Here is a 13548-nt window from a genome sequence, read left to right as displayed (position 1 = left end):
ATTGTATTCAATTTATAAAATAAAGAATATAAAATGAATTATAATTTTAGCAGCTTAGGTGGGCTCAGGAAACACAGGTCGTGTGATTAAAAAATCCAAAAAAAATGGCTTTCTTGCAACAAGTAGGTTAATTTCACGATATTTGTACAATTTAGTTAGAATAATACAAATTAATTGTAGTTTTAGGTTAAATGTATGTGTTAGTCTATTTAAAACGAACGTTATGATTGAATATAATACGCAAGTTGATGGGCGGTACCGGTGAACTTATTGTTGGCCAACCGGCCTAGCTCTCCAGCACCTGACCCGACCGGACGGATAGGCTGGTCCCTGGATAGCGGAATGGACAAAACAAAACAATCCCAGGTCGTTTCGCCCTGTTCACTTGTCTACCTTGAATTTATGGCAATGACAGTGCACATCGAAAAGAACCTTGCTTGTTTTGGGGACGTAATAATACTAGGCCTAAGCTAGTCTATATTGGCATGTATGAATGGATAACATATATTTATTATTATTAATAATATGACAATAAAATCAAACAATCAGTGAATAATGAGTCCAAAATTATAAAATTTAAGACAGGCAATTTTTTTTTTCATTTTCAGTGGCGGAGATTTAATTTCTTCGATAAAGAAGTTGTAAAACACCCAGATACAAATCAGACATATGATAAGCTTAAAGTAAGTCAATTCCCCGTCTATTTTATCATTAGGAAGCTTTCGAAACAGGCGCGGCAGTGCGCAACACTATCTTCCAACTCATTTTACTTTGTTTTCTTTGTACCTTTGATTATTGACTGTATAATAGTATTTACCATGTTATAATCTCTAATATCATAATGACCAATTTTAATCACATTATCCCACCCCTTTCTAATTTAGGCCTATTTAATAAATAGCAAATTTTTTTTTCAGGGGATAAACATTTCAGTGTGTACTAGTGGAAAGGGTCAGATCATTGTCGGTGACTATGAGGGCAACCTTTATTTTATTGATCGTAATTTACAAATTTCCTCGTTTCCTGCGTATGAGCAAGTAGTGACGCAAATCTTTCAACTAAGACAACATAACGTCCTTGTAACTATAGGGGTGAGTTATCATACACAACAGTAATGCAATTTATTTTAATTTAGAAACGTTTAATTTCAAAACTATATAACATTTGAAGACTATGCCCCTGAATTCAGAACCATATTTCAGTATTTTAGGGTATAATTAAACTGTTTTTGCAATTTGAAATTAGGCTGCCCCGCCCTTGTTCAGATGCTGAATCACATTTTTTTGTCACATAAAGTAAATTGAGTATACACGTTCTTTAGCTCATGCAAAACACCTATTACTTTTCTCTGTCAAATATCACAGATTAGACAAAATTTTACCTTTTCATCTCTGCTTTTTCTACCTTATTTTTTTTTTTTCAAACCAATTACAATAAATAAATGACAAATTTATTTATTCTGTTTTCTCCTACTAATTAGCAAGATGAGTCTGGCATTAATCCTGTTATCAAAGTCTGGAATTTTGATAAGGTAAATATTGGAAAGTTTACAATTATCTTAAGAATCAGTAATATAAAAAAACCAATACAATTATTGTAGTAGATTTCAGGATAAATCGACCATAGCTTCTTCTGAAGGAGAGTTATGATATGAAGAGTTGAAAACACCCCTATTCCTGGATGAACCCGACCATTATCATTTATTTTTGCAATGTTGGAAAGGGTACCAACACACAGAGAATGCTATTGGGGTATGTGTCGTACACACTTGTGCGCAATTCAGCCCAGTAGGCTGCAAGTTGTAGGTTATTCCTCATTTACAGTACATTTACATATTGATGGCAATACAAATAATTGATTATTTTGTCTCTCTGAAGGTTGATAGGATGGGAATTCCTAAGTGTTCCAGAATCACTCGAGCGTTACCTGGAACAATGAACCCTTCACGGGTCACTGCCCTTAGTGTTAGTGATAACATGAACATGATGGCTGTTGGCTTTGAAGATGGTACTGTTACCCTTATCAAGGGTGATGTGACAGTTGAAAGGTAGGTGTGAAAGTGATAAATTACAGTACAGTAGTTTCTTGAGACACTTCTATTCAGGGACACCCTTATAATAAAGGTACACTTTCCTGTGAAACAAAAAAAGGGGAAATATTTGTTTTTTAACACCAGAGACAATCCCTTTAGGAGACACCCCTATTAAGAGGACAATTGTGTTGGTTCCTGAAGATGTCCCTTTTATAAGGCTCTACTGTATAATTATTTGTACCTGATTTAAACATTAACAGCATGTATTCTAGTGTTATATTACATTATAGTGTAAATGGTGACTATATATATATATATGGTTCCAGAAGTTTTACTGCACATGCCCAAGAAATGTGGATAGATAAATTGCTTTATTGTTGCTTAGTCAAGCATTACTAATCAGTTTATAAGCCGAACATTTCATTACACACAGGTGAATGCATAACACAAATGATATCAATCTGATGCATATTAAATATTTATATCTGGTTCATTTTTCTAGACACAGCAAAACTAAAACTATCCACTCCGGTGGTAAGCCTGTTACTGGCCTCTATTTCCGACACACTCAACGCAATACATACTTGTTTGTAGTCACTGAGAATATGGTTCTATCATACAATGTTACGGGAAAGGATGCTAAAAAGGTACAAATTATTGTATACACTAAAGCTCTGTCTACACTAAAGAATCCAGCGCATCATTTGTGATGTGTAAGGGGTTACGCTGGTGTTCTAATTAATTTTTTCCCCATGTTGTCAGCAGGTCTAGTGCATACTGTTTGTATTAACTCTTTAGTGTGACCATGGAGAAATTAAGCTCTGTCTACACTATCAAACTAGTTTGACAAAAAAATAGTAGTAATATGTCTAAATAATATGGTACTGCCATCTTCATGTCCATATTATGTGCACAACACATTTATAATAAAGTTTGATAGTGTAGACAGAGCCTTAGAGTCATTCCTCTATGGCATGACCATGAGGCCAACCCCTGGAATCCAAATGAGATGCAATTTATTAACATTTTATTTTTTTAGGAAGTGCTAGACCAACATGGATGCTCACAACGATGCACCGTCATGAGTGACAGTACACAAGATTGCCAGTTAATCATTGGTCGACATGATGTAAGAAAATTATTCCTTTCTTATATAAATGTAAACATTCTGATTTCTTGTCATCAGTATGATATACTTATATTTAAGTACAGTAGAATTCCTTGTAAGAAAAATTAGTTTGTAAACTATTGAAATGAATACACTCAACACAAATGTGTTTAAACACAGAAACAGGAACATGCCCGATCATCAGTCATTTCTAATTAAATATTTGATTTTCGTTCGTGAATCTCCAAAGTATACAACGGTATTTATTATTACACAGGCAGTATATTTCTACCACTTGGATGGGCGTGGTCCCTGCTTAGCTTTTGAAGGTGAGAAAAGGTTACTACACTGGTATCGCGGATATCTGATCGTAGTTGGTAAAGACAGCAAAAATATTCCTCGAGTTCAAACAAGGTCAGTACTTGATTACATAAATACAATTTATTGGCATTACCAATCATGCAGTCCTTAAACCTTTCCTTGAATTTAACAGGGTGATAGAACTAAACCCAGGAATTACAAAAAAAATAAAAAATTAAAATGCTTTTTATTAGCATGTTTTAACTTACGTTTACATGTTAAAAATGAACACTAAATTACTCCATTTTGTACTGCAATATTGTATGCTTTTAGTCAGTCACTGCAATAAACATCTTTATCCCAAAAAACTGTAGTACTGCAGTAACTGCAGTAGAATCATTTTGACATGGTCCCTAATAATGATTATTTTTATATATGTAAAGTAGTGGTCAAACAAGACATATGGACATAGTGACTGTTTATGACATTCAAAATAAATTTATTGGTAAGTTTCATTTACAAAATTAACATTCAAGACCAGCATTGGTTGAATGCATTTAATTATAATATTATAACCAGTATTTCAGAATTTATTTTTTGTTGGTTTCAGCTTATTCCGGTCCCTTTCCAGAAGTCGTTGACGTTGTTTGTGAATGGGGCTCCCTTTATGTCATTGCCGGTGATAAGGTAATTCAATTTTATTGTTAGAATATTAACATGTATTATGTCCTTTAAGTATTTAAGAGCATTCAAATAACTATCAACAGTAAGGCCTACAAAAATAAGGCCCAACAAAATGATTTATCTGATCAAATAAAAAATACAGCCTAGATATACAAAACTAATGGGAAAATATTAAAACAGCAAAAGATAATACTTCCCTACTTTATGGACCTACTACACTTTATTACTAAAGACTAAAATGTCTATATTTTAAATGTTTTTGTTGTTATTTTAGTTGTTCCAACTTCCAGAGAAAGACACTCAGACAAAACTAGAAATGCTTTTCAAGAAGAATCTATATGTAGTTGCAATCAAGTAAGGTTTAATTGATTTGATTTATATTGGAGAATTTTTGACAAAAAACTGACTAACCTGACATTTTTCCATGGCTATCATTCAAAAATAAATATCAAAAAGTACTACCCCACTGGATCCTCTCCTGTGTGCTATACATTTCTGAAGCCATGAGTTCAAGTTTGCTCCATAGTAGTAGGACAATCCCTCTCTGATTTAGCATCTGTACCTTCAAAAGAACTTTAATGCACCTTTTGAGACAAGTAGGTGCCTAATCCGGTTAAATCTGGTTCACATATCTCCTGTTAATGGATGAGATATCGCCTGTAAATGCCCACACCACATGGGCGTACCATAGTAATAATAATAATAAATTAAATTTATAAAGCGCTTCAAAATGACAGAAACAAACTCTAAGCGCTGTACATAAAAATAACATTAACATCAGCTTCTAAAACAATCAATACCACCAATTTAAACATTACCATCACCATCAACATGTAATATGTGACATTTCTATGGATGCGACATCTTTTTATTTCTTATTTAGCTTGGCAAAAAGCCAGCACTATGATGAGGATGGGCTAGTGGATATATTTACTCAATATGGAGATCACTTGTACAACAAAGGTGACCATGATGGCGCAATAGGACAGTATATTAGGACAATTGGCAATCTGGAACCATCATATGTTATAAGAAAGGTACACTATTTATTTAATTAAAATTGATAACATGTATGCATGATGTTTTTCCATAATTGTACCAATCAAGAATTTTAAAAAGCATCAAGTCCCTCATTTAGAACTCTATTTAGGGGACATTCATTCTATTTATGTAGTAGTAAAGCAATTATAACAAACTATTTTTACAGACGTGTTTCAGGAATAGAATGTTTAAACCTTAAACCAATCACATCACTCAAAACCACCTGCCAATAACATACAACCTAGTATATAAAATATATAATATTTCTTTATGATTAGTTTCTAGATGCCCAGAGGATTCACAACCTAACAGCCTACTTGCAGGCTCTTCATACGAAATCACTGGCAAATGAGGACCATACAACACTTTTACTTAATTGCTACACAAAACTTAAAGACAATACTAAGTTAGATGAATTCATCATGGTACGTATAGTAGTATTATCTGCTTATAACGTAGTGGGGTTGCTTGGTGGTTAACATTCTTGCCTTCCAAGTCCTTTGTTCAATCCAGACCTAGTTCTAGGGTTGTAACTGTTTCAACTGTAGGAGACTTAGTTTATAAGCATACTATAGTTTACCCATCTTATAGCTACTTATAATTGGTGAGTTACTGTTGGATGTGTATGAAATAAAGAAAAGAAATTCATTTTCAACATAGTTTTCATCGTGTTCGTAATAATAAGGTTTGATTTATTTCCATGTAAGCTCTTTTAAATACCATTCTGGGCTGCTAAACCAATTAATGCTTATTCGGCTGGTGACAACTACAACAGTTTCCACTACAGTTTAATGGAGTAGTTATTTTGGGCTAGTAAAATGGCATGTAGCTCGTAAAAGCTATAATCAAGAACAAGCAATTAAACTAAGCTTTAGATTTCAAATTTTCACCACACAAATATTTAATTTTTTCACAGACCAAAGATAAAGTAGATTTTGATGTGGAGACTGCCATCAAGGTTTGCCGTCAAGCTGGTTACTACAAGCACGCCCTCTTTCTTGCTGAGAAACACGACCAGCATGATTGGTATCTAAAGATACAATTGGAGGACATCAAAGATTGGCAGAAGGCTCTCCAGTACATCTCACGACTCAACTTTGAAGGGGTTAGAGCTTTAACATGTTTTAATTTCAAGATATATTGTCCGCCTGAAAAAAATAAATACTAAATATGCCATTTTAATGTTACAGTTGTTCACTATTGACCAAAAATTTGATTGGAAGTCTAATTATTTACCTGGAAAGAAAAATTACCTGAAAAAGTAGTAGTTTTCAATTTAAATTTATTTTTGTTAATTTTTTTTTCAACTGAAAAAAATATTAAAACTGCAAAATGGTCTATCAGTTTAATTTGTTTCATCTTTTATTTTTTTATGTTTTGAGGGACAATACACTTTTAAATTTGCACACTAATCCTAAATTCAAATAAATAAAAGTCAGTAATGGTGTTTAGTCATTGATTGGTTTTTGTTTTATACTTAGGCTGAGAGCAATATGAAAAAATATGGCAAAACGCTGATGAGCGAGGTACCAACTGAGACAACAGAACTGCTGAAATCATTATGTACTGATTACAAACCTAAAGATGGTATGTTATAATTATTAAAGTCATGGTACTTTACCAACTCTCTAGTTTCTTTACCTTACACATTGAACATTTGTCCTCCCATCCAATTCTGATCATACACTTTTTCCATAAATTCTTGGTTCATGGTGTGGTAATCCCTATTGCAGTTCAAACAAAGCTATACTGGGATTAGGATGAGAATGAACCTGTTATAAACAGCAGGCTCTCATAACTGCTGTAACATCAAGAGGAGATGAATTTGAATCAGAGCTACTCATGACGAAAGATGCCTTGAGTGGAAACAAGCCATATTTTTTCACTGGATCTCCATTTTAAGTTGTTATCTAAGAATAATAAATAAAATCATAATTTAAGAGAAAGAAACCAGATAAGTTTTGAAGTTGTTCCACATACCATTTGAAAAGGTTATCTAAAAGAAATTGTATTTTATCATGTACCATAGTCTCACTTTCAGTCATCCACGACAAATGAAACTTAATATTACACTTCAGATGTATAATTGATATTTGTATACCTTTAGCACCAATTGTGGACCAAGATATGATGGCAGGGGGTATACCAACAGTAAACAGAGCAGCTGCTGAGGAGTTTATACACATCTTTGTTAACAACTCACGTAAACTTATGGAATTTCTAGAACACATGACAACTGTAAGTTATGCTTTTAACTACTACCTATAACAGAATACAGTATAACCTCTATTAAGGGGTCACCTTTGTGACTCAACAAACTAGGAGTATCTCCAAATTAGGGGTTTCACCTGAATAGGGGTTGGGTAAACTAACTAAAAGAGCTGTCTTTTCCTCCACCATGTCCAAAATTATCAAATCTTTAACACAATTTTAGTGATTACTAGTGTTACTGTGAAAATTGTATCTCTCATAGAATATGGTAATCCTCAATTTAAGTCTAAAATTTGACAAAGATTAGGTTCATTTAAAAATTTGAATTATTTTGCCCTCATCTCGCTTGCATTTTACTATAATTGTTTTTATTTTTTAGGTTCAACCTAATTCTCCCGAAATAATTTACAACACTCTGCTTGAGCTGTACCTGCATGACATGGCCCATGAGAGTGACTCTAGACTACAGGTGCGCCTAGAGGAAAAGTCCATGAACCTAATGCAGCATATTGATGTAAGTAAATTATGGTGATGAACATTTGTGAAGTTTAGGCTTTAAAATGATTTGTACTCATCCACCACATCCATAGATTGTAATTTCCAAACTATTGGAAATTGTTCTCAAGCTCTGTCTACACTATCAAACTAGTTTGACATAAAAAGTGTGATGCGCCCAAATATGATAGTAATATGGTGTCTCTGTGTGCAGATATGGGCACCTCATATTTTTTGTCTGGTAGTGTAGACAGAGCTTTATGCATACATGCCTTATGTCAAAATGATACTGTTTACTATATGTCACATTTTCTTTTCAGGCTGGATATGATATTGACCAAGCTCTTGTTCTCTGTCAAATGCACGATTTCAAAAAAGGAATTTTATACTTGTATGAAAAAGCAAAATTGTAAGTTTTTCTTTAAAATGTTCAATCTTTATATTTAGATAATCAATAACTCTTTATAGACACATATCTGAATATAGTAAAATTCAATGAGTATCTAGTTCCATTTCTTTGTTAATTAGTTGTTTTTTTTTTATTTTCAGATATCAACAAATTCTTCGTTATCATATGGACCATGATGAATATGAACAGGTTTTGGCAACATGTAAGCGATATGGGTAAGTGTAAATTTTAAAAGTTTCTTTTTAGATTACTGCAGTAAATGATCCCTACAGTGAATTACCCACTCCCTGCAATAAATGACCCTTCAATAAAAAAAAAGGCCCTCCAATAATAAAAAATGCCCCTTCAAAAAAAAAAATGCCCTTCCAATAAAAAAAATCCCCTCCGATAAAAAAAAAACCTCCATAATGACCTACTGTAGGCATCAAATAAAAAAATGCTTCTAATAATGACCTACTGTATACAATGCTTCCAATGATTACTTCTCTGATAAAAAAAAGTTCCCTCTAATGAATGACTGCTACAATAAGAAATCCCTTCAGTACAATGCTCCCTTTTATGACAAACTCCTTTCAAGTAATGACCCTCCAATGAAAACCCCCTCCTATAAAACCACCTTTTTCTAGCACATATGAACACAAGCTACAGTTTATATCTTCTTTCATAGAAAGCAAGACTCCAATCTGTGGGTGCAGACTTTAGCTTATTTTGCTCGTAAAGAAGATAGTTGTAAAAAGTATATTACTGAAGTCTTATCACACATTGATAAAATGAACTTAATGCCGCCTTTGCTTGTCATACAAACGCTAGCCCACAATTCAACTGCAACATTATCAGTAGTCAAGGTAGGTAGCTTAGAATGTTGTTATAAGTATTCACTGTTAAGCATATTCAATAAATGTAGTGTACACATGACCGTTTGGTGATTGTACTGTTGAATATCCCAATATTTGACATTCTTCGGCTGGTCTATGTCTGGTTTTTTTTTATCCAGAAATTGTAGTATTTAAAATTGTAAAAACAAATTTGGGCCTGTTTGCACCTAAAAAAGGGATATTTGGGAGAGTTTTTTTCGGTTCTCAGTGGTATTGGGATTTGACAAAAATGCCAAGCCAGTGCAGTGTGCATAAAGACATATATATTCCTTCATTTTCTTCACTCTGGTATCACTATCAATCTCTAATGCCTATAAAGGAAAAGGAAATTCTACTGAATTTTTCTTTTTATTTCATTAGGATTATATTATTCGAAGACTGCAACTAGAAAATGATCAGATACACGAGGATGAGCGACTAATACAGCAATATCAACAGGAAACAGAAAAAATGAAAGGTCAGATTGAAGACCTTAAGACAAGGTAATTATTGTGCTGCTTTAGGTTTTAACACAAAGAACTTAAGAAGTAATATGTAGGAAGCCCTCCACATCATGTGGAGTAAACCTTCCTTGAACAAACAAATCTATAACTTAGGCGTCACGCTTGCCATATGATTGTTTGTTGCCTACGTTCCTTGTTGTTTTATCATGGTAATTACTTCCTCATTTACATACAACCTGTCCTATTGGTATATAAGTACTCTAGGCGTCGTTTTCTGTTCTGATGATGAGAATAGTTTCTCTAAACATGTCACATTTTAAGGCAGTTTGCCTATTTATCAAATGCCTCACAATCGTTATTTTAACTCGAAAGTTCGGTGGAATCATTCATGATTTATCTAATATATACTGTCCAAAAATAAAATTTAAGGTTATGCCATGGCCTTCCCTGACTTGACACAGTAATTGAAGTGAACATGCAGTTTTATTGATTACACTAATGCATTTTTCAATTATTTGTTTTCAGTGCCAAGATCTTTCAAGTATCCAAGTGTAGCATATGTAACCATCCACTTGAGCTTCCTTCAGTACACTTCCTCTGCCAACATTCTTATCACCAACAGTAAGTAACTGGGGTTGAGAGGATGTACTAAGTGCGCATGTACTGCTGGGACAGAGTTCTGCCTCTGCCAAAATAAATGAACCATCTTTTTTCAGTTGCAAGGACATGGAGAGCATTTAAAATGTATATTTCCCTATGCCCAAACCAGCCATGCAAACGCATACACCTGCAAATTCTTCTTAAATTCCAGTTTAAACTTTTTCAATTGGTATTTGCAGATAAACCCCATTTTTTTATATTTTATATTTTTCAATAACAGATCAATGCAGGTGAATGATACTGTACTACCATTAGTAGTTAAGCCTTTTTTTATTGAGTAGTTGCATAATACTGTAAAAGTACATTAAATTGTTTTATACTCTTTGATACACAGAACAATATGATTTACAAAGATGAAAACCCTAAAAAGAAAAATGGAAGAATATAAATAAATTGTGTATTAATTAGCCTCGGTCAATCAATATTTTGTATTTTTTTTATTACTCAGTTGTTTTGAAGGTTATGCTGAGAATGATCAAGAATGCCCGGTTTGTGCTCCAGAAAATAAGAAAGTGCAAGATATCATCCGCGCACAAGAACAAAGTCGTGACCTCCATGAACAATTCCATAGGCAGGTTAGTATCAAACAGCTTCAGGAATTTCTAACTGTGTTTAAGTTCTGTCTACACTATCAAACTAATTTGACAACAATTGTGATGATGTGCCAAAATATGGTAGTGATATTCCCAAATAATATGGTAGTGGTATGTCATCATCATGTCCATATATATATGTCCATACAAAAAAGTGGTGTTAAATCAATGTGTTAGAATAGGACAAGATGGTTGACCAAACTATGTTTGTACCCAGTGCAGTCGGTAGCCAGGAAACGTGACATCACACTTTTTCTTCCTATAATTTCTGTTTCTTTTCAATAATTTATATATTAATGGAAGTTTTATTTCTTTTTTCACAGCTTGAAAAGTCAACCGATGGCTTCTCAGTGGTTGCAGACTACTTTGGAAGAGGTGTATTCAACAAAGTAATTATTATTGTTAATCTTCTTTATGTTTTTTTTTAACATTTTAAAAGCAAAGACAACTTGCTGATCTAAAGCATGCTTCCCATTTGGACGCAATGTAAGGACGTAAGTGCAAAAGATATTTTCTAATCACAATACGATGGATCATTCAAACTTGCTTGTACTTGAACAGTTCACTTGTATTGTTCCTAAGTCGTTGCATCCAAGTGTAAACCTTTCTTTATTGGCTTTGTAGTAGCATGTAAGGCCAATTTACACAGACAAGCGGTAACGGTAATATAAATATAGAATCTATGTTATTCCTTATTACCATTTACACAAACGCGAAGTGGACAGGCAGTGTCTGCTCTGGATAAATACAGATTCTACTGGAACAAGTTACGTGGTTTTCCGTTTACCGCTTTTCGGTGTAAATTTGCTTTTCTAAATACAAACCATATGCTGTTTCCATTTATTTATTGTGATATACAGCATTGAATTTTTGCATCAATGTGCATGGGTGTTATCAGTGTAGATAAAATTAAGTATTTCATAAATAAATAATTTGTTTCCTAGGTAACTTTAGTCACCGAAACGTCAAGTTCACATCAGCGTAAACCAATGCCTGAAACTATTCCTATGAAAACATTGCCTGCAGCTCAGATAAAACCAATAACAAGATCAAGCTCGCCTCTTGCAATGCAGCAACAAAGCTCATCACAAAATGTGTCACCATCAAGGGCTCAACCTTCCCAAGCTAGGCAGCAACCGCAGGTACGGCAGCAGCCCAGACAGCAACCGGTATCACAGGCTAGGCAGCCTCCAGCATCACAAGCTAGGCAGCCTCCACCATCACAAGCTAGGCAGCCTCCAGTCTCACAACCACCTAGGACACAACCTACAATGCAGTCACGGAAGCCTCAAAGACAGCCAGCCCAGCAAACAAGACCGGTTGTTTCACAATCACGGCAACAGCCTAGAGCAGTAACGCCAAACTCGGCGGCCCAGCAAGCTTCCAACAACCCATTTGATGAAGAAGATTCCGGTACAAATCCGTTCGATGAAGACAATGCTTATGATAAATCTTTAAATCCATTTGAATAATTTATTAAAACTCAAAGTTAATTTTAAATATTATGTATTATTATCATGACGAAAGTTTAAGATACACATGACAAATTTAGTTACAAGTACAATCAAGACAATGATCTAACCATTGGAAACTTCCAAATGCGTATGACCCAGTAATACAGGCTGCTTCGAAAGACTATTGAAAAAAATTGATAAATTTACATGAGACAAAAATCGTGTCATCTCAAATAGAGAGTAGTTTAGTCTTATATAATAATAAATATTATTATAAAACAATATTTACTATCATTATATATATTATAATTTTATGAATGAATTTTTAAGAATGATGCAATACTATTTGAGAAAGAAAAACAGAAATGGTATAAAGCCTGAAAAATAGTGGGCATATATATATTTATATACTAAAAGATGAGGGCTTATCAATTTGATCTCTGTTGCACATACATACAATTGAGAACTAGTGCTGTTCCACAATACCATGCTGAGGGTGTTAAAGAGTTGCTATCCAATCAAATTTGAACAATACTATGGTAGAATAAGGTTCCTGGTTCAAATCTCGGTTGGGCCTGTTTTTTCTCATTCTCACAGATTTTCTCATCTTTATCGTTTCAAATTAATTAATATTCAGTTTGAAACAATAAAGATGAGGAAATCTGCGAGAATTAGAAGTTGACTCAACTGAGATTTGAACCCAGAACCTTCTGCTTGATATGCAGATGTGTTCTAAAACCATTAGACCACTGGGTCTTTCATGGTATTATTTTCTAGTACAGTCAACCATTGTATAATTATATGTATAGAGTTACAATGCTAAAAGCAATAATAAAATATACTTGTATTCCGGATGAGCATTTAAGATTGTCACAGGAGAGAACAACTCAGATTTTGATTCTTGAACAATAATAGCACATGGACACAAGTCTTCATAGATTATATACTGAATTTGAAATGCAGTATTTATTGGTTGTCTGTAATCATTTTGTTATTTGAATTATGTTTAACTATAAAAGAGAATGTACTTTTGTACATATTAAATGTATTAAATCTAATACCATATTTTAGTTTTAATTTATTTTTAGTTGTGTTCCTAGGCTAGTGTTTTAGAGATCAGTCGTCAAGTTCAAATTTTTCTTACTGGTATTATAATAATTAGCTGCTGCCGGCCGGCCGGCCCGCGATTTTTTTTTTCGTACATAAGTTGGGGACCCCCTCATGAAACGTCACAAAATACACA

At 33.7% G+C, this 13548-nt stretch overlaps 1 protein-coding gene across 2 annotated transcripts; it reads left to right on the top strand.

The window, feature by feature from the left end:
- Positions 1–67: 67 nt before the first annotated feature.
- LOC140056926 (vacuolar protein sorting-associated protein 11 homolog) lies at positions 68–13357 on the top strand. 2 transcript variants are annotated; one of them, XM_072102459.1, is made up of 25 exons: positions 68–122; positions 609–683; positions 918–1091; positions 1481–1531; positions 1878–2047; positions 2535–2679; positions 3072–3161; positions 3418–3554; positions 3887–3945; positions 4051–4127; positions 4399–4478; positions 5008–5161; positions 5444–5590; positions 6082–6270; positions 6647–6752; positions 7273–7403; positions 7756–7890; positions 8192–8280; positions 8421–8495; positions 8948–9125; positions 9516–9637; positions 10124–10219; positions 10707–10833; positions 11175–11240; positions 11796–13357. In XM_072102459.1, exons 1-25 carry the CDS (start codon positions 105–107, stop codon positions 12321–12323), a joined length of 3219 nt encoding a protein of 1072 aa, XP_071958560.1. In that variant the 5' UTR covers positions 68–104; the 3' UTR covers positions 12324–13357. The 2 variants fall into 2 exon arrangements, with proteins under 2 accessions (XP_071958560.1, XP_071958554.1); XM_072102453.1 differs by having other exon boundaries at positions 3884–3945.
- Positions 13358–13548: the final 191 nt, after the last annotated feature.

Source organism: Antedon mediterranea, chromosome 1 (genome assembly GCF_964355755.1).
Source record: "Antedon mediterranea chromosome 1, ecAntMedi1.1, whole genome shotgun sequence".
NCBI classification, from domain to species: Eukaryota; Metazoa; Echinodermata; class Crinoidea; order Comatulida; family Antedonidae; genus Antedon; species Antedon mediterranea.
Note: the sequence above shows the minus strand (reverse complement) of the source record. Positions and strands in the feature narration are given on the sequence as shown.

What these genes read in the sequence shown, in the direction of transcription:
- LOC140056926 (XM_072102453.1), top strand. An exon ending in TAATCATTGGTCGACATGAT is followed by an intron (nt 3,162 to 3,417) that starts GTAAGAAAATTA and finishes ATTATTACACAG; the next exon opens with GCAGTATATTTCTACCACTT. An exon ending in ATGTCATTGCCGGTGATAAG is followed by an intron (nt 4,128 to 4,398) that starts GTAATTCAATTT and finishes TTGTTATTTTAG; the next exon opens with TTGTTCCAACTTCCAGAGAA.